The following is a 27,688-nucleotide window of genomic DNA, read 5'->3' as shown; positions in this document are numbered from 1 at the left end:
TTTATCTCACCCAGCATGGGTATATGTAAAATGACACCCCAAAATACAACTTCTCCTGAGTACGGCGATACCACATGTGTGACACTTTTTTGCAGCCTAGATGCGCAAAGGGGCCCAAATTCCTTTTAGGATGGCATTTTTAGACATTTGGATCCCAGACTTCTTCTCACGCTTTAGGGCCCCTAAAATGCTAGGGCAGTATAAATACTCCACATGTGACCCCATTTTGGAAAGAAGACACCCCAAGGTATTCCATAAGGGGCATGGCTAGTTCATAGAAGATTTTTTTTTTTTGCACAAGTTAGCGGAAATTGATTTTTTATTTTTTTTACTCAAAAAGTCTCCCTTTCCTCTAAATTGGGACAAAAATTTCAATCTTTCATGGACTCAATATGCACCTCAGCGAATACCTTGGGGTGTCTTCTTTCCAAAATGGGGTCATTTGTGGGGTGTTTGTACTGCCCTGGCATTTGAGGGTCTCCGGAATCATTACATGTATGGTCAGCATTAGGAGTTTCTGCTATTCTCCTTACATTGAGCATACAGGTAATGATATATTTTTTTATCGTTAAGCCTCTGGGCTGAAAGAAAAAATGAACGGCACAGATTTCTTCATTCGCATTGAGCAATGTGGATGAAAAAATCTCTGCCCAAAAAAAAAGGAGGGGAAAGGCGTCTGCCAGGACATAGGAGCGCCGCCCAACATCCATACCCACTTAGCTTGTATGCCCTGGCAAACCCGATTTCTCCATTCACATCAATCGATGTGGATGAATAAATCATTGCCGGGATTTTTTATTAATTTTTTTATATACAAAGTGTTTGCCAAAGCATATGAACACCGCCACCTCCTCAGCTCATATGCCTCGGCAAAGGTATCTTTTACTGCAGAGGAGAAATCTCGTCTTGCAGCGCCGCATACACCGACTTTTGTGTAATCTAACAGCAGCGCAATGCTTCTGTCAGAATGCACATCAGTGCTGCAGCTAGTCGATCGGTTGGTCTACCTGGAAGGTAAAAAAACCAAAACAAAACAAAAAAGAAAAAAACAGGCCGCAACGCAATAAATTTATTAACTTTATAATAACATTTGAATGGAACATATAAACTTTATTTAAAAGGGGTGTCCAGGTTCAGAGCTGAACCTGGACATACCTCCATTTTCACCCAGGCAGCCCCCCTGACATGAGCATCGGAGCAGTTCATGCTCCGATGCTCTCCTTTGCCCTGCGCTAAATCGCGCAGGGCAAAGGCATTTTTCTGAGTTCCGGTGACGTACCGGGGCTCTCTATGGGGCTGACAGGCAGCCCGGTGACGTCACCGGCACTGATGGGCGGGATTTGGCTCTGCCCTAGCCAGTAAAACGGCTAGGGCAGAGCTAAAGCCCGCCCCTCAGAGCCGGTGACGTCACCGAACACACCGCTGGGCGGAAGTTACCGCCCGGCAGTGTGTTATTGAAAACACAAGAGCCTGTGCCCTGCGCGATCTAGCGCAGGGCACGGGAGCGCATCGGAGCATGAGATGCTCCGATGCCAGGCTCAGGAGGGCTGCCGGGGTGAAAATAAGGGTATGTCCGGGTTCAGCTCTGAACCCGGACAACCCCTTTAACTTTTTGAACAGAACGTAAACTTTTTTGCTTACCGGTGATTTTTTTATTTTTATTTTTTTACCTTTTTATAGGACAAACCTCTCCTTCCCCATGGTACAATGTGCAAAGCGCAAATCGCCCAAAGATGTGGCGAAGTACATTATGCACTTTGTCCCAGGTGAAAGGAGAGGTTTGCAGCAGCTCTGTGTGAATGGGCCCTAATAGCCCTGTGTGCCTGTCCTGTGAAACGCAATCCCTATGGTAAGTGTACCTGTGTGTGGTACTTCCGGAAACACTCCCCTAAGCATAGGGCAGGGTGGTCAGGGCAGTCAGGACAGAAATAGCGGGTGTCACGCCTTATTCCACTCCTGCTACAGACACAACATTTTTTTCGGGTGACGGTCGGTTTGAGGTACCAACAACGACACTGGGGAAATGTCGCTCGTGTAGACGGCTCACTACACTGGTGGATGGGGCCACGGAACCTCCTGGATACAGGAGGTTCTCGATGATCTCTTCCTGAAATTTGAGGAAGGATCCTGTTCTCCCAGCCTTACTGTAGACAACAAAACTATTATATATACAGCCAAAATATACAGACACCTTCTTATACCAGCATCTGGTCCTGCGGGAAAGTAGATAAGGAGCCAACATCTGGTCATTGAAGTCCACCCCTCCCATGAGCCATTTATAGTCGTGGACACAGAGGGGCTTTTCAATGACACTGGTTGCTCGTTCAATTTGGATTGTCGTGTCTGCGTGAATGAAGGAGAGCATGTAAACGTCACGCTTGTCTCTCCATTTCACCGCGAGCAGTTCTTGATTGCACAAGGCAATCCTCTCTCCCCTTGCAAGACGGGTGGTAACGAGCCGTTGGGGGAAGCCCCGGCGACTAGGTCGCGCGGTGCCACAGCAGCCAATCTGTTCTAGGAACAAATGCCTGAAGAGGGGCACGCTTGTGTAGAAATTGTCCACATGAAGATGGTACCCCTTGCCAAATAAGGGTGACACCAAGTCCCAGACTGTCTTCCCACTGCTCTCCAGGTAGTCAGGGCAACTGACCGGCTCCAGGGTCTGATCTTTACCCTCATAGATCCGAAATTTGTTGGTATAGCCTGTGGCCCTTTCACAGAGCTTATACAATTTGACCCCATACCAGGCACGCTTGCTTGGGAAGTATTGTTTGAAGCCAAGGCGCCCGGTAAAATGTATAAGGGACTCATCTACGCAGATGTTTTGCTCAGGGGTTTACAAATCTGCAAATTTGTTGTTGAAGTGGTCTATGAGGGGCCGAATTTTGTGGAGGCGGTCAAAAGCTGGGTGGCCTCTGGGACGGGAGGTGGTGTTGTCGCTAAAGTGCAGGAAACACAGGATGGTCTCAAATCGTGTCCTGGACATGGCAGCAGAGAACATGGGCATGTGATGAATTGGGTTCGTGGACCAATATGACCGCAATTTATGCTTTTTGGTTAAACCCATGTTGAGGAGAAGGCCCAGAAAAATTTTAAATTTGGAAACTTGGACTGGTTTCCACAGGAAAGACTGGGCATAATAGCTTCCCGGGTTGGCGGCTATAAATTCAGTGGCATATCGGTTTGTTTCTGCCACAACTAAGTCCAAGAGCTCCGCAGTCAAGAACAGCTCAAAAAACCCCTGTGCCAAACCGATTTGAGCTGTCTCAACCCGAACTCCAGACTGGGCGGTGAAAGGGGGAACTATTGGTGCGGCTGAAGTTGGGGGCTGCCAATCAGGGTTTGCCAGCACCTCAGGGACTCTAGGGGCTCTACAGGCCTGTCTGTGCGGTGGCTGCGACGGGGGAACTAATGCACGTGCCACCGTACCAGCTTCGACTGCCCTTCTGGTGCTCGCTACTTCACCATGTTGTACTGCAGTGCTGGTACTAGGTCCAGGATGAGCTGCGCTGCTGGTGTATGCCTCACCACGTAATCCGACAGCGCCAGCCCCACTCTGCTGCCCTTGAAGCGGATCCTGCGCAACCTGTGGTCCAGCAACACGGGGCCGGGTACGCCTGGTGGTATCAGGGACCTCAACCTCCTCGTCCGAACTTTGGGTCAGACTGCCACAGCTTTTTACAGGTTCATATTCTGACCTGCTGGATTCGTCAGATGAGGGTTCCCATTCCTCATCCGACTGGGTCAGAAGCCTGTAGGCCTCTTCAGAAGAATACCCCTTGTTTGCCATTTGGTCAACTAAATTTAGGGGGTATTCCCTGAGACTACCCAAGAAAAAAAGCAAGCCTGTCTTACAAATGGGAGGCTAGCGAAGTACCAGAGGCCGCTGCGATTGATAAAAAATATCAAAACAGATTTTTTTTTTTTTATCGCCGCAGCGCTTGTAAAGTGATTGTGCAGTGATAAAAAAAATAATAATAATTTTGTCACTGCGGCGGGGCGGGCGTGGGTAGAGGGCGAACTAAGGTGACACTAATTATATAGATCTGACTGTGTTCAGTTCTGATCACTTACAGATACTATAACAGTACAAATGCTGATTAGCGATACGCTAATCAGAGAATCAGTTACTGCGGTGCGGTGGGCTGCGGTGCGATGATGCCGGTGGATTAACCCCTGAACGCGGCATATGGGAGGTTTGCGCTCCCTCACCTGATGTATCGGGTCCCTATTGTGCTGTGGCGGGGACTCGATCGTTTCCATGGCAGCCCCAAGCCATTCCAAGGCTTGGGGCCTGTCATGTACGGAAGCCTAAGAGGCCCAGCCCCCAGGCTGGGTCTCCTAGGCAACTGTTAGGCCCCTTTTACACGGGCGAGTATTCCGCGCGGGTGCAATGCGTGAGGTGAACGCATTGCACCCGCAATAAATCCGGACCCATTCATTTCTATGTGGCTATTCACATGAGCGGTGATTTTCACGCATCACTTATGCGTTGCGTGAAAATCGCAGCATGCTCTATTTTGTGAGTTTTTCACGTAACGCAGGCCCCATACAAATGAATGGGGTTGCGTGAAAATCGTAAGCATCCGCAAGCAATTGCAGATGCGGTGCGATTTTTTCACGCACAGTCAGGATGGAGACCCGATCATTATTATTTTCCCTTATAACATGGTTATAAGGGAAAATAATAGCATTCTGAATACAGAATGCATAGTAAAATAGCGCTAGAGGGGTAAAAAAAAATAAAAAAAAAATGTATAACTCACCTTAATCCACTTGCTCGCGCAGCCCGGCATCTCTCCTGTCTCTTTCTTTGCTGACTGCAGGACCTGTGGTGACGTCACTCTGGTCATCACATGATCCATCATGATCATGTGACGGACCATGTGGTGACCGGAGTGACTTCACCACAGGTCCTGCAATCAGCAAAGAAAGAGACAGGAGAGATGCCGGGCTGCGCGAGCAAGTGGATTAAGGTGAGTTAAAATTTTTTTTTAACCCCTTCAGCGCTATTTTACTATGCATTTTGTATTCAGAATGCTATTATTTTCCCTTAATAACAATGTTATATGGGAAAATAATACAATCTACAGAACACCGATCCCAAGCCCGAACTTCTGTGAAGAAGTTCGGGTTTGGGTACCAAACATGCGCGATTTTTCTCACGCGTATGCAAAACGCATTACAATGTTTTGCACTCGCGCGGAGAAATTGTGCGTGTTCCCGCAACGCACCCGCCTCTTATCCGGCCAAAAATATGACGCCCGTGTGAAAGAGGCCTTAGCGTCTTACAGTGTAAGACACTAACAGTTCAATACAGCACAATACAGATGTGCAGTATTTAAACAAGGATCAGACCCTGTCCCATAGTGGGACAAAAAATAAAGTGAAAAAAAAAGTTTAGAAAATTTAAAGTTTTAAAATTATTTTTTTAAAGTTTCAAGTAAAAAAAAAAAAAAAAAGCATCCTTTTCCAAAAAGAAAGTAAAAAAATAAATAAGGAAAAGACATATAGCCATATTAGGTATCATTACGTCCGTATCGACCAGCTCTATAAATATATCTCATGAAAAATATATCTCATGACATAACCCCTCAGATGAACACTGTAAAAAATAAAAACTGTGCTAAATAAACAATTTTTTTGTCACCTTACATCACAAAAAGTACAACAGCAAGCTATCAAAATAGTACCAATCTAACCGTCACGTCACCCCGCAAAAAATGAGCCCCTACTTGAGACAATCACCCCAAAAATAAAAATAAACTATGGCTCAGAATATGGAGACACTAAAACATCTTTTTTTTTGTTTTTAAAAAGCGGTTCTTGTGTAAAATGTACATAAATAAAAAAAAGTATACATATTAGGTATCACCGCGTCCGTATCGACTGTGTAATAGTAAGCGATCCAAAAGTCATATGCACCCCAAAATAGTGCCAATCAAACCGTCATCTCATCCCGCAAAATACATACCCTACCCAAGGTAATCGCCCAAAAACTGAAAAAACTATGGCTCTTAGAAACACTTAAACATGTTTTTTTTGTTTCAAAAATGAAATCATTGTGTAAAACTTACCTAATATATATACTTTTTTTTCTATTTATGTATCGCCCCGTCCGTATCGACTGTCTCTATAAAAATATCACATGAGCTAACCCCTCAGATGAACACCATAAAAAATAAAAACTGTGCTAAAAAAAACATTTTTTATCACCTTACATCACAAAAAGTGTAATAGCAAGCGATAAAAATGTCATATGCACCCCAAAATAGTGCCAATCAAACCGTCATCTCATGCCGCAAAAAATGAGACCCTACATAAGATAATTGTCGTCTATGACAACCTGCTCTATAAAAATACCACATGATCTAACCTGTCAGATGAATGAACAGCTATTTCTTGTTACCTTGCCTCACAAAAAGTGTAATATAGAGCAACCAAATTCCTATGTACCCTAAACTAGTACCAACAAAACTTCCACCCTATTTCGTAGTTTCTAAAATGGGGTCACTTTTTGGGAGTTTCTACTCCAGGGGGGCTTCAAACGGGACATGGTGTAAAAAAAAAAACTGTCTAGCAAAATCTGCCTTCCAAAAACCGTATGGCATTCCTTTCCTTCTGCGCCCTGCCGTGTGCCCGTACAGCAGTTTGCGGCCACATTTCTGTAAACTACAGAATCAGGGCCATAAATATTGAGTTTTGTTTGGCTGTTAACCCTTGCTTTGTTACTGGAAAAAATGGATTAAAATGGAAAATTTGCCCAAAAATTTAAATTCAGAAATTTCATCTCTTTTTGCCAATAACTCTTGTGGAACACCTAAAAGGTTAATGACGTTTGTAAAAATCTGTTTTGAATACCTTGAGGGGTGTAGTTTGTTAGATTGGGTCACTTTTATGGAGTTTCTACTCTAGGGGTGCATTAGGGGGGCTTAAAATGGGACATGGTGTAAAAAAAAAAAAAAAAAACTGTCTAGCAAAATCAGCCTTCCAAAAACCGTATGGCATTCCTTTCCTTCTGCGCCCTGACGTGTGCCCATACAGCAGTTTACGACCACATATGGGGTGTTTCTGTAAACTACAGATTCAGGGCCATAAATAATGAGTTTTGTTTGGCTGTTAACCCTTGCTTTGTAACTGGAAAAAATAAAATTGAAATGGAAAATCTGCCAAAAAAGTGAAATTTTGAAATTGTATCTCTATTTTTCATTAATTCTTGTGGAACAACGTTTGTGTGGTTTCTATCATGTAAGCTTCACAAAGTGACTTCAGACCTGAACTGGTCCTTAAAAAGTTGGTTTTTGAAAATTTCGGAAAAAAAATTCAAGATTTACTTCTAAACTTCTAAGCCTTGTAACATCCGCAAAAAATAAAATATTCCCCAAATGATCCAAACATGAAGTAGACATATGGGGAATGTAAAGTAATAACTATTTTTGGAGGTATTACTATGTATTATAGAAGTAGAGAAACTGAAACTTAAAAATATGCTAATTTTTCCAAATTTTTGGTAAATTTGGTATTTTTTTTATAAATAAAAATGATTTTTTTTTTACTCCATTTTACCAGTGTCATGAAGTATAATATTTGACGGGAAAAAAATCTCAGAATGGCCTGGATAAGTCAATGGGTTTTAAAGTTATCACCACATAAAGTGACAAAGGGTCAGATTTGCAAAAAATGTCCTGGTCCTTAACCGCCTCCCGACCGCCTAACGCAGGGATGCATCCTGCGGGCGGTCGGTTTGTTCTTCGTAGACGCATATACGCGTCATCTCGCGAGACGCGAGATTTCCTGTGAACGCGCGCTCACAGGAGCACACGTTCACAGAATCGCAAGGTAAACGAGTTGATCTGTCGCCTTTCGCTGGCAGGCTGTAGATGCGATTACATTTTTTTTTTTTAACCTCAAAAAGGTATATTAGATGCTGTTTTGTTAACAGTGTCTAATATACCTGCTACCTGGTCCTCTGGTGGTCCCTTTTGCTTGGATCGACCACCAGAGGACACAGGCAGCTCTGTAAGTAGCACCAATCACCACACTACACCCCCCCCCCCGTCACTTATTAACCCCTGATCACCCCATATAGACTCCCTGATCACCGCCCTGTCATTGATCACCCCCCTGTAAGGCTCCATTCAGACGTCCGTATGTGTTTCACGGATCCGCAAAACACTGACATCGGCAATGTGCTTTCCGCATTTTGCGGATCCGCACATTGCCAGAACTATATAGAAAGTGCCTTTTCTTGCCCGCAATTGCGGACAAGAATAGGAAATGTTCTATAGGCTCTACAAAAAACGCAGTGTTCGCCCGATCAAGCCTGATCTTGTGCGCACACTTGCGTTCAGTCCACCTCACCGCAGTGACCAATTTTTTTTTCTGATCACTGCAAAAACACCGTAAAATCGCTGTGGCGCTATAAAGATCACTTTTGAGGGGCATGGCAAGTTCATAGAAGATTTTTTTTTTTTTTTTTGGCACAAGTTGACGGAAATTGATTTATTTTTTTTGTTTAGTTTTTTCTTACAAAGTCTCATATTCCACTAACTTGTGACAAAAAATTAAATCTCACATGAACTCGCCATACCCCTCACGGAATCCGAATGCGTAACATTTTTTAGACATTTACAGACGTGGACAAAATTGTTGGTACCCTTTGGTCAATGAAAGAAAAAGTCACAATGGTCACAGAAATAACTTTAATCTGACAAAAGTAATAATAAATTAAAATTCTATAAATGTTAACCAATGAAAGTCAGACATTGTTTTTCAACCATGCTTCAACAGAATTATGTAAAAAAATAAACTCATGAAACAGGCATGGACAAAAATGATGGTACCCCTAGAAAACACAGAACATAATGTGACCAAAGGGACATGTTAATTCAAGGTGTGTCCACTAATTAGCATCACAGGTGTCTACAACCTTGTAATCAGCCATTGGGCCTATATATATGGCTCCAGGTAATCACTGTGTTGTTTGGTGATATGGTGTGTACCACACTCGACATGGACCAGAGGAAGCAAAGGAAAGAGCTGTCTCAAGAGATCAGAAAGAAAATTATAGACAAGCATGTTAAAGGTAAAGGCTATAAGACCATCTCCAAGCAACTAGATGTTCCTGTGAGTACAGTTGCACATATTATTCATAAGTTTAAGATCCATGGGACTGTAGCCAACCTCCCTGGACGTGGCCGCAGGAGGAAAATTGATGACAAATCTAAGAGACGGATAATCCGAATGGTAACAAAAGAGCCTAGAAAGACTTCTAAAGAGATTCAAGGTGAACTTCATGCTCAAGGAACATCAGTGTCAGATCGCACCATCCGTCGTTGTTTGAGCCAAAGTGGACTACATGGGAGACGACCAAGGAGGACACCATTGTTGAAAACGAATCATAAAAAAGCAAGACTGGAATATGCCAAACTACATGTTGACAAGCCACAAAGCTTCTGGGAGAATGTCCTGTGGACAGATGAGACAAAAATCGAAGTTTTTGCCAAGGCACATCAGCTGTATGTTCACAGACGAAAAAATGAAGCATATCAAGAAAAGAACACTGTCCCTACTGTGAAACATGGAGGAGGCTCTGTTATGTTCTGGGGCTGCTTTGCTGCGTCTGGCACAGGGTGTCTTGAATCTGTGCAGGGTACAATGAAATCTCAAGACTATCAAGGAATTCTAGAGAGAAATGTACTAGCCAGTGTCAGAAAGCTTGGTCTCAGTCGCAGGTCATGGGTCTTGCAACAGGACAATGACCCAAAACACACCGCTAAAAACACCCAAGAATGGCTAAGAGGAAAAAATTGGACTATTCTAAAGTGGCCTTCTATGAGCCCTGACCTCAATCCTATTGAGCATCTTTGGAAGGAGCTGAAACATGCAGTCTGGAAAAGGCACCCTTCAAACCGGACACAACTGGAGCAGTTTGCTCATGAGGAGTGGGCCAAAATACCTGCTGAGAGGTGCAGATGTCTCATTGACAGTTACAGGAAGCGTTTGATTGCAGTGATTGCCTCAAAAGGTTGCGCAACAAAATATTAAGTTAGGGGTACCATCATTTTTGTCCATGCCTGTTTCATGAGTTTATTTTTTTACATAATTCTGTTGAAGCATGGTTGAAAAACAATGTCTGACTTTCATTGGTTAACATTTATAGAATTTTAATTTATTATTACTTTTGTCAGATTAAAGTTATTTCTGTGACCATTGTGACTTTTTCTTTCATTGACCAAAGGGTACCAACAATTTTGTCCACGTCTGTATATTCCTGACTTCTTCTCACGTTTTAGGGCCCCTAAAATGCCAGGGCAGTATAAATACCCCAATAGTCTGCAAAAACGGGGTCCGTAGGTCCGTGATCCGTGACCGTTTTTTCGTCCGTGGGTCTTCCTTGATTTTTTGGAGGATCCACGGACATGAAAAAAAAGTCGTTTTGGTGTCCGCCTGGCCGTGCGGAGCCAAACGGATCCGTCCTGAATTACAATGCAAGTCAATGGGGACGGATCCGTTTGACGTTGACACAATATGGTGCAATTGCAAACGGATCCGTCCCCCATTGACTTTTAATGTAAAGTCAGGAGTCCCTTTATACCATCGGATCAGAGTTTTCTCCAATCCGATGGTATATTTTAACTTGAAGTGTCCCCATCACGATGGGAACGCCTCTATGTTAGAATATACTGTCGGATATGAGATACATCGTGAAACTCAGATCCGACAGTATATTCTAACACAGAGGCGTTCCCATGGTGATGGGGACGCTTCAGGTTAGAATATACTAAAAAACTGTGTACATGACTGCCCCCTGCTGCCTGGCAGACCCCCCCGCCGTTTTTAACTCATTGGTGGCCAGTGGGCCCCCCCCCTCCCTCCCCTGTAGTGGGGCAGTCATGTACACAGTTCTTTTAGTATATTCTAACTAGAAGCGTCCCCATCATTATGGGAACGCCTCTGTGTTAGAATATACTGTCGGATCTGAGTTTTCACGAAGTGAAAACTCAGCTCTAAAAATGCTTTTATGCAGACGGATCTTCGGATCCGTCTATATGAAAGTAACCTACGGCCACGGATCACGGATGCCAATCTTGTGTGCATCCGTGTTCTTTCACGGACCCATTGACTTTAAATGGGTCCGTGAACCGTTGTCCGCCCAAAAAATAGGACAGGTCATATTTTTTTGACGGACAGGATACACGGATCACGGTCTCGGCTGCAAAACGGTGCATTTTCCGATTTTTCCACGGACCCATTAAAGGCAATGGGTCAGCGAAAAAAAAAAGGAAAACGGCACAACGGCCACGGATGCACACAACGGTCGTGTGCATGAGGCCTTTGTAGGAGAAAAATAAAAATAATAATTTTCCGCTAACTTGTGCAGTGCTCCAGAAAAAAAAAAATGACCAGGAGCCATTGGCACCTAAACTAAAAAATTTAGGAGCCAGGTTAAATTTTTTAGTCGCCAAATTTAAAATGCATATAATTTTAAAAAAAGGACTTTGAGAAGATGAGACGCAGGTCACAGTAGTGAGCCAGCACTACATATAGGAGAAAACACCTCTCACATCCAGGGACATCTTCTGGAGGACAAGGTGACTAAAAATGGCGAATTGCGTGGTTTAGAGTTTTTTTTCTGTTACGGCCTTCACAGAGCAGAATTTTTTTTATGTTTTAATAGCTCACACTTTTTGGGACGTGGCGATATGTAATATGTTTATTCTTTATTGTTTGTAAATTTTATATGTAAAACTGGGAAAGGGGCCATTTAAACTTTTAGTATTTTGCTGTTTTTTTTTTTAACTTTTTAATTAATAACCATTTCTTCCCTTAGGTACTAGAACCTGGATCTTTTCATCCCTTGTGCTATTCACCCTGATAGAGATCTATCAGGGTGAATAGGATCTCATACATCTCCCTGTGCTCTGTGCACACGGCAGCAGGGAGCTGAACATGGTAGCCAGGGCTTCAGTAGCGTCCTGGCTGCCATGGTAACGATCCGAGCCCCAGCAGTGTAATCTGCCACCAATAGAGGGGATGGGACCCTGTGGCCACCATATAACAATGTGGGGGGGGGAGGCTTTGTGGGGGGGGGGGGGCGCACTGCACCACCAATGAATGTAAAGAGGACCTTTTGTGGGTCCAAAGAATATGAACTTAGTAGCAGGCTGCATAGAGTGGCGCCCAGGGATCTAAGTGCACATACTATTATTCCTGGGCTTGACAAAAAATATAAAAATTCTATAAACTCGCCATGCCCTTCACGGAATACCTTGGGGTGTCTTCTTTCCAAAATGGGGTCACTTGTGGGGTATTTATAGTGCCCTGGTATTTTAGGGGCCTTAAAGCGTGAGAAGTAGTTTGGAATCCAAATGCGTAAAAAATGCCCTGTGAAATCCTAAAATTACTCATTGGAATTTGGGCCCCTTTGCGTACCTAGGCTGCAAAAAAGTGTCACACATGTGGTATCGTTGTACTCAGGAGAAGTAGGGAAATGTGTTTTGGGGTGTATTTTTACATATACCCATACTGTGTGTGAGAAATATCTCTGTAAATGACAACTTTAAAAAAGAAATTATACAAAGTTGTCAATTTACAGAGATATTTCTCTCAAACAGCATGGGTATATGTAAAAATACACCCCTAAACACATTGCCCTACTTCTTCTGAGTACGGCGATACCACATGTGTGACACTTTTTTGCAGCCTAGGTGCGCAAAGGGGCCCAAATTCCAACGAGTACTTTTAGGATTTTACAGGGCATTTTTACGCATTTGGATTCCAAACTACTTCTCACGCTTTAGGGCCCCTAAAATGCAAGGGCAGTATAAATACCCCACATGTGACCCCATTTGGAAAGAAGATACCCCAAGGTATTCCGTGTCACAAGTTAGTGGAATATGAGACTTTGTAAGAAAAAAAAAAATATCATTTTCCGCTAACTTGTGACAAAAAATAGAAACTTCCATGAACTCGCTATGCCTATCAGCAAATACCTTAGGGTGTCTACTTTCCGAAATGGGGTCATTTGTGGGGTGTTTCTACTGTCTGGGCATTGTAGAACCTCAGGAAACATGACAGGTGCTCAGAAAGTCAAAGTGCGTAATACATTTTTTTTGTACATAGTTTGTAAACGCTATAACTTTTATCCAAACCAATAAATATACACTTATTGCATTTTTTAAAATCAAAGACATGTAGAACAGTAAATTTAGAGAAAAATTTATATAGAAATGTAGTTTTATTTGAAAAATTTTACAATAGAATGTGAAAATTTTCATTTTTAAAAAAATTTGGTCAATTTCAATTTAATATAAAAAAAAAAAGTAAAAATGTCAACAGCAATAAAATACCACCAAATGAAAGCTCTATTAGTGAGAAGAAAAGGAGGTAAAATTCATTTGGGTGGTAAGTTGTATGACCGAGCAATAAACCATGAAAGTAGTGTAGTGCAGAATTGTAAAAAGTGGTCTGGTCATTAAGGGGGTTTAAGCTAGGGGAGCTGAGGTGGTTAAGGGGTTAAAACGCTTTTACTTATACAGGCCATTCTGAGATTGTTTTCTCGTCACATATTGTACTTCATGACACTGGTAAAAATTAGTTTAAAAAAAATGTATTCATAAAAAAATACCTAATTTACAAAAAAAATTAAAAATGTGCAAATTTCAATTTCTCTACTTTTATAATAGATAGTAGTACCTTCAAAAATAGTGATTACTTTACATTCCCCATATGTCTACTTCATGTTTGGATATTATTTTTTGGGGACGTTAGAAGGCTTAGAAGTATGGAAGCAAATCTTGAAATTTTTCGGAAAATTTCCAAAAGTCACTTTGTGAGGCTTGCATAATAGAAACCACCCAAAAATGACCCCATTTTAGAAACTACGCCCCTCAAGGTATACAAAACTGATTTTACAAACTTTCTTAACCCTTTAGGTGTTCCACAAGAATTGATGGCAAATGATGAAATTTCAGAATTTCACTTTTTTGGCAGATTTTACTTTTTTTTTAATCCATTTTTTCCAGTAGCAAAGCAAGGGTTAACAGCCAAATAGAACTCAATATTTATTACTCTGATTCTGCAGTTTACAGAAACACCCCACATGTGATCGTAAACTGCTGTACAGGCACACGGCAGGGCGCAGAAGGAAAGGAACGCCATATGGTTTTTGGAAGGCAAATTTAGCTGAACTGCAATGTCCCATTTGAAGCCCCCCTGATGCACTCCTACAGTAGAAACTCAAAAAAGTGACCACATTTTGGAAACTACGGGATAAGGTGCCAGTTTTATTGGTACTATTTTGGGGTACATATGATTTTTTTATTGCTCTATATTACGTTTTTTGTGAGGCAAGGTAACAAAAAAATTTATGTTTTGGCACAGTTTTTATTTTTACAGTGTTTACCTGAGAGATTAGGTCATGTGACTTTTTTTATAGAGCAGATCGTTACGCACTTGGCAATACCTAATATGTCTACTTTTACTTATTTATTTAAGTTTTACACAATAATAGCATTTTTGAAAACGAAATAATGATATTTTAGTGTCTCATAGTCTGAGAGCCATAGCTTTTTTATTTTAGACCGATTCTCTTGGGTAGGGTCTCATTTTTTGCGGGATGAGGTGACGGTCTGATTGTGCCTATTTTGGGGGCATACGCCTTTTTGATCACTTGCTGTTGCAATTTTTGTGATGTAATGTGACAAAAATGGCTTTTTTTTTTTTTTGACGGTGTTCATCTGAGTGGTTAGGTCATGTGATATTTTTATAGAGCTGTTTGTTACGGACGTGGCGATACCTAATATGTATACTTTTTTTTCCCAGCAAAATAATAGCAGTTTTGAAGCAAAAAATAATCATATTTTAGTGTCTCCATAGTCTGAGAGCCATAGCTTTTTTATTTTTTGACCGATTCTCTTAGGTGGGGTCTCATTTTTTGCGGGACAGTTTTTTGTTCACCTGAGTGGTTAGGTCATGTAATATTTTTATAGAGCTGTTTGTTAGACGTGTCGATACCTAATATGTATATATTTTTTTATGTATTTAACTTTAGCACAATAATAGCAGTTTTGAAACCCAAAAAATGATTGTTTTAGTGTCTCCGTGTTTTTTTTATTTTTATTTGGGCGATTGTCTTAGGTAGGGGCTCATTTTTTGTGGGATGAGGTGACTGTTTTATTGATACCATACTCCTTTTGGGCGGCATACTCCTTTTTGATCTCTTGGTGTTGCACTTTTTGTGATGTAAGGTGACAAAAATGGATTTTCTTTTACACATTTTTTTTTATTTATTTATTTATGGTGTTTATCGGACAGGAAGGATCGTGTGATATATTTATAGAGCCGGTCATTACGGACGCAGCGATTCCTAATATATGTTGGTTTTGTTTTTTTGTTTCTTATTATAAAATAAGGGGAAAGCAGCGTTTTTTTTCTTTTTTTACTTTATTCATTTTATTACTTTATTAATTTTATTAAAAACACTTCTTTTTTTTAACTTTACTTTATTTATGACATTCACTTTCGTATCTGATCCCCTCTGCAATGCATTACAATACATCTGTATTGTAATGCACTGCCTGTTAGTGTATGACTCAGTGTCATACACTAACAGGTTGCCTAGGAGACCCAGCCTGAGGTTGGATCTCCTCAGCACCCGTAGAAGTCAGTTCCCGATGCCGTCCAAGGCATTGGGCAGCCTCCGCACGGCATCGGGCTGCCTTGTGTCGCATCGGGTCCCCGCCACAGCAGTGGGGCGACTCGATCGTTCACCTGACACAAACCTCTTCTATGTCGCGGTCAGCGCGGACCGCAGCATAGAAGAGTTTTATCCGCTGCCATCATGCCGGCAGATACAGCAGGGGCCCTGCAATGATCGCGCGCACCACTCCGGTGCATGCGCGATCACTATGACGTACTATTACGGAAAATCGCGGGAACTCAGTGGTTTCCATGACGTAACAGTACGTCAAAGGTCGGGAAGGGGTTAAAGAATGCTATTATTTTCCATTATAACCATGTTATAAAGGAAAATAATAAAATCTACAGAATACCGAACCCAAACCCGAACTTCAATGAAGAAGCTCTGAACCTAAACAACTCCTTAAGTGAGTACCCACTTGTGATCTGCCAAAAAAGGTTAAGGGTGCCCAAATGCACGTGTGTCTTTTCCCCATTACATAGGGTGATACAGTGTTCTAAATCAATTTAGTGTGTATTATTCCAGTGTGTCAGAAATAAATACAGATGCAACATTGTAACTAGTCTTCATTAAAAGTGTTCTATTGTGTCTACAGCTCAGACGCAGACTTTCCATGTAAGGTTAGGTGCATATCTCCGTTTAACTGATCCGACAGTGCTCCGGATCCAGCCTCGCCAGATACTGCCATTCATCATTCTACTCCCTTGACTATTATGGGATCTGGCCATTTTCCGGCATAAGTAGTGGTTTTTACCCTGACAAAAACAGCGTGGAATGATTTTTGTCTGTCCGAAAGGCGGAATTTTGATTTAAAAAAATGCCTGTATCTCTACCAGATCCCATTATATAACCAACCAAAGAAGTGGGCATCAGTACAATAAACAAGTAGGTACACATACAATATAGTACACTAACCTGTTAATAATACACCAACCATAAATATATTAAAAATAGATACACAATTAAAAGAGTTCATAAATATAAAAGGGGGAAGCAGCATCCAAAAGACAAATGAACTGCAAGAGGCAATAATATTAGAATTGACTTGCTAGTTTATTAAAAGCAATCCCATATTTTCAAAATTATATACTAGGATAACACACATCTAAGGATTATTATCAATTATATAGTCCATATATGGCAGTAAAGAATATACCTAAGATGTGTATATATAAAAGCATGCACAAAAATGTTCACATGATAAATACAGATTGTGCAGACTGGAAGACCATCCAACTCGTTGGCCTCTTCAGGGGCACCCTGAAGACTACAAACAAATCTAGTGTAGTCATATTTCCTCTTACTTACCTACCAAATGCTAGTGAAAACAGATGGGATTTGGTTAGGACAACAGAATCAGATTTCAAAAAGTCTGTTAAAGGGGGTGATCATTATTTACTACTAGCTGAACATAAGCATTTTTAAACAATCAGTGCTGATCTTCACTGGTTTAATGAGGTTTGCTGATGGAGGGTTCCATCCCTCAGCGGCCTCTATTCACTCACCTTGGGGACGGACAGCGCATGCGCTAGTCCCCTGTCTGTCCCTAGTGTAAGTGATGGAGGCTGCTGATGGATGGGACTTTCCATCAGCGGCTATTTTGGGAGCCAGGTGAGCAGACCTGCATGTAAACCTGAATTAGTTATATTTAGACATTGGTGCTGATGGTTTAATCATGCTTATTACTAGCTGCATGCATGTACTGTTCCCAGCACGTGTGCAGCTAGTAATGTATAGTGGCCAGCCCAAAAAAAAGAAATCAAAAGCTCTATATAGGAGCTGTGCACAAAAATGAAAGAATAGTCTTTATCAAGCCTATATGCAAAGCTGCATCATGTTTCTCATTGGCTACCAGGCTTTTACTTTTGGTCCTGGTCACAGCTCTTGAATACATGCGAAATCTAGGTTGAATCGCCAAATCTTTTCAGGTCATACAGATTTGACTGTTGGAGAGTAACCAAATCTATTTACTGTGTCACTGAATTGTATCACGGCATGGGTCAGAGCGCTTCTTGGTAATAAATCTGTTTCCATTCTGCTGACAGGTGACCACCTCCTCCAGGATCACCGAGGATGGACAAGAGTCACATGATTAGAATGATATTGAATCTCACAGTGGATATTATCTATTTGTTGACTGGAGAGGTGAGGGATTCCTGTCTATATTATTAAGTTGAGAGTTGGCTGAAGGAGAGGTTGGAGGCCCTAAAACTATTGACTATTGCACTCCCATGACGGCTTTTCCCTTTTTCGCTTTAATGCACAGGAATATTGTGTTGTACAGCAGCAATCTGGTGAGCGACTGTTTCCCAGCAGTAATGCTCATATGTTATTACGATGGAACAGGACCCAGAGACCAAACCAAGATAAAAACAATGAACAAGAGATCTTAGAGCTCACCAACAAGATTATTCAGCTGCTGACTGGAGAGGTAACACCTAGGGATTGTCTGGATTATAGTATAGTACAATTGTATGGGTTAGGCTAGTCTCACACTATCGTTAAACATCTCTGGTAGGATTTCTGGATGCCAACTGACACCCACTCATAGCAGTTTTCGTCTGCCCAATTCTCTGCATAATTGCTGGGTTGCGGTCGGATCTCTGCTGGTCCCCATTATAGTGAATGGGGCTGAACGGCGATGCAGTAACGTGTGAAACTAGCCTTAGTAGTAAAGTCAAACTTTGGTGAAGCTCCAGGGAAAAACATTTACCAGGCACATAAGATCACCAGGAGATTTATAGGTTAAATAATAACCAGTTTATTTGAATAGTCTCATCAAAAGAACATGTTTCGGATCTAATGCTGCCCTTTTCTCAGGGTTTCTGGACTGCTCCGATGCTCAAGTCAGGGGGGCTGCCGGGGTGAAAATGGAGGTAAGTCCGGGTTCAGCTCTGAACCCGGACAACCCCTTTGAAATGAGTATAATGCAATAATAAAAAAACATTTCCCCCAAAGGAGTACAACGCCTTTAAATCCCCTTCATCTGTACTGTATAATATGGCATTACAGTTGTCTCTACATTCTCAGCATCTCACAATTATATTCAGGTCAACTTTATGGGTTTCTTTATTTATATCTCAGAGCTCTGTTAATTTTACTGAGTAAACTTACTAAGTTTCTTGGTTGCATTCTGCGTAGGGTGAAGACTTAATTGACATTAAGGTTGAAGTTACAGAGAAAGAAGAAATATTGGGAAGTTGTGGTCAGAAGTTTGAGGAGGAGGGGATACCACTCATTATCAAAACAGGTGAATGATTCATTAATACAAAAAAATATCCTCTAAATCACATTGCACCGAAGTCCTGACTAGAGTTTACTTACTAATGATCCCGTATTGAAGTACTTCTGTCTGTTGTGAGTGAGTAAACTGTCTAGTAACCTATAAAAGACATACTAGGTTTCCAGAAGATATAGAAGATAGTATGATTGGATTTGTAACCTGTAGAGATCACATAAGATGTATGTAATGTATTCGGTTATAAGCTGTCCTTTCTGCAGATGGATCCCTTAGATGCCCCAGTCCTCTTTATGAACAAGATCTCCCTGGGCAAAATACCAATGTCCCACTGAGTGACAAGGTACGTGGAAATGAACAGGTCGTATTAAGCAAAACTGTAGTTCAAAATAATGGTTCCTCACAATTTATCCTCTAGATAAATCTAAAATCTAATGGAATCGATCCTCCTAATTTCCCAACATCTGAAACGTTAGTCCTAGTTTCCCATAATAGCATAGTATCTGAAAGCTCAGAATTACCGTGTAGCAAAAAGAAACAGAAATGTATTGGTGTGAGCTATGAAAGACCTGTACACACATGAACAGCAGCATACATCTATTACAGTTAGACCACTCCATCTCAAATAATGGATGGAAGGGTCTTTCATTTATTGTTTCGGTTTATATCACTGTTTTTCATTTTTTCTAAACCTAAGTTCAACTTGCAGAACATGTTAGTTAGGCTAGTTTCACACTGGCGGTAAATTATTCCAGAGGAGATAAAAAAGGAAGGGGGGTTAATCTCTATTCTTCCACGGAAGAAGTTTGAGAATACCCAGTAGGGCGCCAAAGGAAGGACCTGTGAAAGTATCGATGGAGGTCTCATATTCCACTAACTTGTGTCAAAAAATAAAATCTCACATGAACTCACCATACCCCTCACGGAATCCAAATGCGTAAAAATTTTTAGACATTTATATTCCAGACTTCTTCTCACGCTTTAGGGCCCCTAAAATGTCAGGGCAGTATAAATACCCCACATGTGACCTCATTTCGGAAAGAAAACACCCCAAGGTATTCGCTAAGGGGCATATTGAGTCCATGAAAGATTTAACTTTTTGTCCCAAGTTAGCGGAAAGGGAGACTTTGTGAGAAAAAACAAAAAAAAAATCAATTTCCGCTAACTTGTGCCCAAAATTCGCCATGCCCCTCATTGAATACCTTGGGGTGTCTTCTTTCCAAAATGGGGTCACTTGTGGGGTAGTTATACTGCCCTGGCATTTTAGGGGCCCAAATGCGTGAGAAGTAGTTTGAAATCAAAATGTGTTTTACCTCCTTTTCTTCTCACTAATAGAGCTTTCATTTGGTGGTATTTCATTGCTGCTGACATTATAACTTTTTTTGTTACTAATCGAAATTTACCGAAATTTTTGCAAAAAAATGACATCTATATATAAATTTTTCTCTAAATGTATTGTTCTACATGTCTTTGATAAAAAAAAAATGTTTGGGTAAAAGTTATAGCGTTTACAAACCATGGTACAAAAATTTGAATTTCCGCTTTTTGAAGCAGCTCTGACTTTCAGAGCACCTGTCATGTTTCCTGAGGTTCTACAATGCCCAGACAGTAGAAAAACCCCACAAATGACCCCATTTCGGAAAGTAGACACCCTAAGGTATTTGGTGATGGGCATAGTGAGTTCATAGAACTTTTTATTTTTTGTCACAAGTTAGCGGAAAATGAAGATTTTTTTTTTTCCTTACAAAGTCTCATATTCCACTAACTTGTGAAAAAAAATAAAAACTTCCATGAACTCACTATGCCCATCACGAAATACCTTGGGGTGTCTTCTTTCCAAAATGGGGTCACTTGTGGGGTAGTTATACTGCCCTGGCTTTTTAGGGGCCCTAATGCGTGAGAAGTAGTTTGAAATCAAAATGTGTAAAAAATGCCCTGTGAAATCCTAAAGGTGCTCTTTGGAATGTGGGCCCCTTTGCCCACCTAGGCTGCAAAAAAGTGTCACACATGTGGTATCGCCGTACTCAGGAGAAGTTGGGCAATGTGGTTTGGGGTGTCATTTTACATATACCCATGCTGGGTTAGATAAATATCTCGGCAAAAGACAATTTTTCCCATTTTTTTTTTTATACAAAGTTGGCATTTGACCGAGATATTTATCTCACCCAGCATGGGTATATGTAAAATGACACCCCAAAACACATTGCCCAACTTCTCCTGAGTACGGCGATACCACATATGTGACACTTTTCTGCAGCCAAGGTGGGCAAAGGGGCCCAAATTCCAAAGAGCATCTTTAGGATTTCACAGGGCATTTTTTTCACATTTTGATTTCAAACTACTTCTCACGCATTAGGGCCCCTAAAAAGCCAGGGCAGTATAACTACCCCACAAGTGACCCCATTTTGGAAAGAAGACACCCCAATGTATTTCGTGATGGGCATAGTGAGTTCATGGAAGTTTTTATTTTTTTGTCACAAGTTAGTGGAATATGGACTTTGTAAGGAAAAAAAAGAAAAAATCATAATTTTCCGATAACTTGTGACAAAAAATAAAAAGTTATATGAACTCACTATGCCCATCAGCGAATACCTTCGGGTGTCTACTTTCCGAAATGGGGTCATTTGTGGGGGTTTTCTACTGTCTGGGCATTGTAGAACCTCAGGAAACATGACAGGTGCTCAGAAAGTCACAACTGCTTCATAAAGCAGAAATTCACATTTTTGTACCATAGTTTGTAAACGCTATAATTTTTACCCAAACATTTTTTTATCAAAGACATGTAGAACAATAAATTTAGAGAAAATTGTATATATAGATGTAGTTTTAAAAAAAAAAAAAAATTACAACTGAAAGTGAGAAATGAAATTTTTTTTGCACTAATTTCGTTAAATTTTGATTAATAACAAAAAAAGTAAAAATGTCAGCAGCAATGAAATACCACCAAATGAAAGCTCTATTAGTGAGAAGAAAAGGAGGTAAAATTCATTTGGGTGGTAAGTTGCATGACCGAGCAATAAACTGTGAAAGTAGTGTAGTGCAGAATTGTAAAAAGTGGTCTGGTCATTAAGGGTGTTTAAGCTAGGGGAGCTGAGGTGGTTAAAGGGCGCCACCATCCCTCGAATGAAAATATAAAATGTGACCCTCAATGGGCTAGAGTCTTCAAAGTATTCTCTTGTATATATGTGTATATATACGTATACAGACTTGCCACAGGATCCTGTTGGCGATTAATTATAATTGATATTATCTTTTGAATGAAATATTTTTATAAAAGTATATATGTTTGTTGCCTGATGGTACGGGCGGGGTGGGACTTGGCACCATACATGTTCTTGACTGTGGGATCCTCTGTCAGAACACGGATGGCCGGTAATGCGGACATGGTTTGTGTGTAATATGGTCACTAAGTATTGACACAGTCTGCGGGTGCATGTTTGACCCTCCTAGAATGGGGACCGGGGCACGGGGTCACTTCACGGTGATGTTGGTGCCTACCGGCTCTTTGCATGTGTATCACCACCATCCGGGCAACCCCCGGGTGTAGACTTCACACAAATGGAGAGCAGGTATGAAAGTTTTTGTTGTGCGAACCTGTAGATAGTTAATTGCAATTATTAAACATGGGGATTAGGTGCTCTAGGGTGACAGTGGCGTTTGCCATCAGCCCGTTTGACACCACTGTACCCCGCTTTGTACGGATGAGTAACCAGGAAATAATCAATGTAAACGGTCCATTGCTATGTATGGGAGTCAGGTGACTAGTCACATGATCACCATGTCCGTCTGGCTGTGCACGCCTTGCTTTGGGTATGAGCATGCCCAGTCTATGTGTGGTGCTGAGTCGCCATCTTTACTATCGGCCGTCGGCTGTTGTATGCTATGGATAGTCCCGCGGGATGTAACATTCCCCGCACCTGCGCAATGTTGAGTTCCGGATGCTGACTGAGTCCTGCAGTCTCCAGTGACTTGTGAGAAATCTATATTGAATGAATTATTTTTTAATTATCACAATTATGCACACCTGTATGAGAGTATCAATTGATGTTGTTATGCACTACAACTGTATGTATTGATGGGTAATATTTGCGGCACACGGCACTTTACTGACATTTGATTTTTGCTTTTTAGAATACAATCATGTCCAACATAGATTCACTGGTTTTATTAATATTTTTTATACTAATTGAGATATAATTATGTAATCACTTTGTTAATTATGTATGCTTTATAAGCACCTGAGTTTGCACCTTGTATTATGGCTTGACAAAGGCTCCATTGAGTGAGCTGAAACGTTGCTGTCTACACATGGGTGAATAAATAACCCCTTTTTCACGGATTTCTGTGTGCTGCCTTGGATTTCTTCTTGCGTATATATACATATATACAAGAGAATACTTTGAAGACTCTAGCCCATTGAGGGTCACATTTTATATTTTCATTCGAGGGATGGTGGCGCCCTTTAAAGGGGTAAAAAATATCTTTTGTTCTATTCCCTCAGTAAATTATTCCAGCAGCCTTTTCCAGCAGAGGAACCTCTTGCCAGAAGACATCATATCTGGCATAGCCACCCCACTGGAGCCCGTTGACTATAATGGGACTCAGCAGGAATCTGACTTGTTTCCAGCATCTGTATTTTTCTTGCCGAATCTCGGCATAACTGCCGGAAACAGGCCGGATCCCCGCCAAGACCCATTATATTCAATGGGGCTTGGCGGTGCTCCGGCCTTTTCTGGCTATGTGGGATAAAATATCTTCCAACAGGCTGTTTTTCTGCTGGAAGAATTTACTGTGGGTATGAAACTAGCCTTAGGACTACTCAAATAAGCTTTTAAGCAAATGGAGTTGGTAAGTAGGTAGACACAGTAGTGTTCATCAAAAGAAATATATTGAAGGCATTTTACACAGGCCCCTGAGAGTTAGGCCAAGTATTTTGCATTGTTGAACCCATGATGAGTTTTTGGAGCTAATATTGGACTGTATTTTTGAGTGTTATTCTGCCTGCTTTATTGAGGATGAATCTATGAATGCTGCAAATGGTAGAATTTGCCCGAATGGGAATAAGAAAGAGAATTATCAGAGGATTGTCCAACTATGTACAGAGGAGGACACTCCTGCAGATATCAGTCCAGGTAAGACCTAAATCGTCTTCTTATTCTACCAAATGTCTATTCAGAAACCATAAGTTCATATTTTATGCCTATTCTTCTCACATTATATCATTGTGTCCTATTAGCCACGTACTGACTATTTCACTTTTCATTTGGTAAGCTGTATGTGAACTCAGGAGCTTACACCGCCCCTAAATGTTTCAAAAAATGACATTGATAAGCTACATGTAGGTCAACTGTTTAACTATAGATTTTGTATGTATTTTTAAGTTGTCTTAGAGGGAACCTAAAATCTCTGATATGCAATTTTAGCTGTCCACATTACTTTATTCATGTGCTTATGGGGCTCAGGGGTTAGTTCTTGTGGTATTCTAACTAGTAAGTGCACAGAAAATGCACTTTTAATTTTCTTTCCACTGTATGGAAATGAATTGTCTGTTCAATCTGTTCAAGTTACTCCTCCAAGTCAAGGTTTGTCTCCCCCCCCCCCCCCCCCTCCTTTAACTTGAATGATAGGGCCTGTGTGGGATCTAATGAGACCTGGCGAAAACATTCCCTGCCTGAGAGAACATCAATCAAGATGCAGGGGCGGATGGGGAAACCCTGACTTGGAGGAATAAAACGCCTGCCTCCTTGATTTGAACAGACTCCTTTACATTTCCGTGCAGAGAGAAGAAGAGTAAAAGTGCATTGTCAGCACATTGACTAGTTAGAATAGCGCAACAAGAACAGCTTCCAGAGCCCCATAAGCTCATGATTGAGGTACTGTAGGCAGTAATATTGCATAGCTGAAAGGCGTTGTGCAAGAATAGGGGTTGACAACTCCCTTCTCCAACCCCCCCACTTACTTACCTGCTTCCCAGCGCTGGCTGCACACTCTTTCTCCTGAAGGCCTGCAATGCTCCGCCGGACTACCTTTCTGTAAACATCCGATTTGACATCACCTGCAGTCAATCACTGGTCGTAGCAGTAACCAGCCGGCTCCCCTTACGTCATGACAAATGGTCACTTGACGCAAGGGGATCCATTCTCTGTCACTGGCTACGGCAATGTCAAACCGGATGTTTACAGCAAAGCAGCCCAGCAGAGCATTGTAAGTAGGCAGGAAGAAGAAGGAGCTGGAAGCTAGCTCTGGCAAGCAGGTAAGTAAGCTCTACTTGACAGGTCCGGCCAAGGGTGCCGGGGGGTTTGCTAAAACCTCCCCCGTTCTTGCACAACCCCTTTAAGTAAACTCATTAAATGTAAAATATTTCTATATTCCCATTTTCCTTTCCAACAGATGGATATGACTGCAGAAATGACACCCGTGAGGAAAGTCATATGTTACTTTGTACACATACAGTGGAAGATAACATCCTCCAGGGTTCACCTAGCAAAGCTGTCACCATCCAAAATACTACACCACCTGGATGTGGAATTTCTTTCTCTAGTGCCACGTATATATCTGAGCAAAAATATATTCCTCTAAGGGACGAATACTCTTTTACAGTTAAGTTGCAACAGGACAAAACCGAGGAAGAAAGGCCATTTTCTTGCCCTGAATGTGGAAAAGGATTTACAAAGAAGTCTTCTCTTATTAGACATCAGATAATCCACATGGGAGAGAAGCCATTTTCATGTACAGTTTGTAGTAAATCTTTTGCCCGTAAATCAACCCTAGTTGAACATAAGAAAACTCACACCTGTGAAAAGCCATATTCTTGTTCAGACTGTGGGAAGTGTTTTGTAAGGAAAGCAAATCTTCTAGACCATCAGAGGATGCACACAGGAGAAAGGTTATTTTCATGTCCTGTTTGTGGGAAGTGTTTCACCAACAAGACTATTCTTGTGAGGCACCAGAAAAGTCACACAGGAGAAAAGCCGTTTTCATGTTCCGAGTGTGGGAAATGTTTTGGACATAAATCTGTTCTTGTTAAACACCGGATCGTTCACACTGGTGAAAAACCTTTTCCCTGTTCTGAGTGTGGGAAATGCTTTACACAGAAGGGTAATCTCATGGAGCATCAGAAGATCCACACTGGGGAAAGGCCATACTTTTGCTCATACTGCGGGAAATATTTTACCAATAAAGCCATTCTTATGAGGCATCAGGTGACGCACTCAAAGCAGAGGCCATTTTCCTGCTCAGAATGTGGCAAATGTTTTATGCACAAGGCGAATCTTGTCAAACACGAGAAAACTCACATGACAGAAACTCTATGAGAAGATCTATAAACACTTACTATGTGTCATCACAGGTATCATGTTGTACATTTTTTAAAGCTACATTTTAATCTTGTTAATATTAACATGAAAGTGACAGAAAAACTAAAAGTCTGCACCGTGCCTCAGCATTAAGCACAATCCATACGCATACATTGTAGGAGTTCTTTAGACAAGTAGAGAGGGAAGTAACAGTGGGCTTGATGGGATTCACAGTCTAAGGCTACATGCACACGACCGTATGTGTTTTGCTGTCTACAAATCGCGGAACCGTTGTTAGTTTCCATTGTGCTTCCACATCCGTTCCGTCTTTCCGCAAATTGCGTCTGTTGTGTTTCCGTGTGTCTTATTTTTTTTTTGTGGACCGCGAGATTTTTTCTATCCCCACCCAGGATACAGGTATATATGCTGGTCATCTGAGTGTTTGGTAGACATTTTCTGCAGTGTTTCCAGTGTACTGGAGTGAGTTTTGTTGGATTCATTGGCTTTGCTCACATCGTAGTATTGCGGTTTGGGTCTTGGTTTCACCATGGCAGATGACTCTGAGGATGAAGTCCTACTGCACTGGCTTATTTCTCGGCGATGGGGACAGCAGTCCCTTTTGTTGGCAAGCAGGTAAGTAAGCTTCACTTGACAGGTCCGGCCAAAAGTGCAGGGGGGTTTGCTAAAACCTACCCCGTTCTTGCACAACCCCTTTAAGTAAACTCATTAAATGTAAAATATTTCTATATTCCCATTTTCCTTTCCAACAGATGGATATGACTGCAGAAATGACACCCGTGAGGAAAGTCATATGTTACTTTGTACACATACAGTGGAAGATAACATACGAGGAGAAGGAGGAGATTTTGGGTCCATCCCATTTTTCCCAACGGTGCCGGAAAGGCCACTTCCATACCCTCTACACTGATCTTCATCAGCATCCTGAGAAGTTCTTTGCATACTGTCAGATGTCAGTGTCAACCTTTTGATAGCCTGCTGTCATCTTTCCGTATTGTCCTCACCGGAACACAAACATGAGGTGCAGCATTACTCCTGACGAAAGGCTCATCGTCACGCTGAGGTAAGCAATGTGTTGTTTATTGCTAACAGTAATGTCCACTGCTTATGTAATTTTATTAATTTATTTTTTATTCAATTTATTTTTTATTCTTTTCATAATACAAAATTAAAATAAAATTTGACAGTACAAAATCTGAGTTCATCAATACACAATCTACCAAAACAGTCGTTATGATAAGTTATATATCACAATAAACACAAACATTACAATAATAAGAAGTACGGTAGTCTATTCAGTCCTGGGAGATTCCCAAAGTCCCCATTCGACTTCACATTACATTTAACTCAAAACTCTTACTGTCAATCCAATATTCTTATGTCATTAGTAACATGTTTGTTTTAAAGTGGATGACATGCTATTGTCAGCGGAAG

General features: G+C 41.3%; 1 protein-coding gene across 2 annotated transcripts in view; it reads left to right on the top strand.

Annotated features, from left to right (window-relative positions):
* Nucleotides 1-26,622, top strand: part of LOC122941353 (oocyte zinc finger protein XlCOF7.1-like) — a 28,394-nt gene extending 1,772 nt beyond the window's left edge. For both annotated transcript variants that reach the window (XM_044298527.1, XM_044298526.1), the window contains exons 2-7: nt 17,749-17,848; nt 17,970-18,134; nt 18,845-18,953; nt 19,205-19,284; nt 23,956-24,073; nt 25,332-26,622. In XM_044298527.1, coding sequence (XP_044154462.1) covers nt 17,777-17,848; nt 17,970-18,134; nt 18,845-18,953; nt 19,205-19,284; nt 23,956-24,073; nt 25,332-26,254 — 1,467 coding nt within the window. In that variant the 5' untranslated portion in view covers nt 17,749-17,776 and the 3' untranslated portion in view covers nt 26,255-26,622. The remainder of the gene's footprint in view (nt 1-17,748; nt 17,849-17,969; nt 18,135-18,844; nt 18,954-19,204; nt 19,285-23,955; nt 24,074-25,331) is intronic.
* The last annotated feature ends 1,066 nt before the right edge of the window (nt 26,623-27,688 follow it).

The sequence above is a fragment of the Bufo gargarizans genome, chromosome 6 (assembly GCF_014858855.1).
Source record: "Bufo gargarizans isolate SCDJY-AF-19 chromosome 6, ASM1485885v1, whole genome shotgun sequence".
In the NCBI taxonomy this organism is placed as follows: domain Eukaryota; kingdom Metazoa; phylum Chordata; class Amphibia; order Anura; family Bufonidae; genus Bufo; species Bufo gargarizans.
This window is presented reverse-complemented; position numbering and strand designations above follow the sequence as displayed.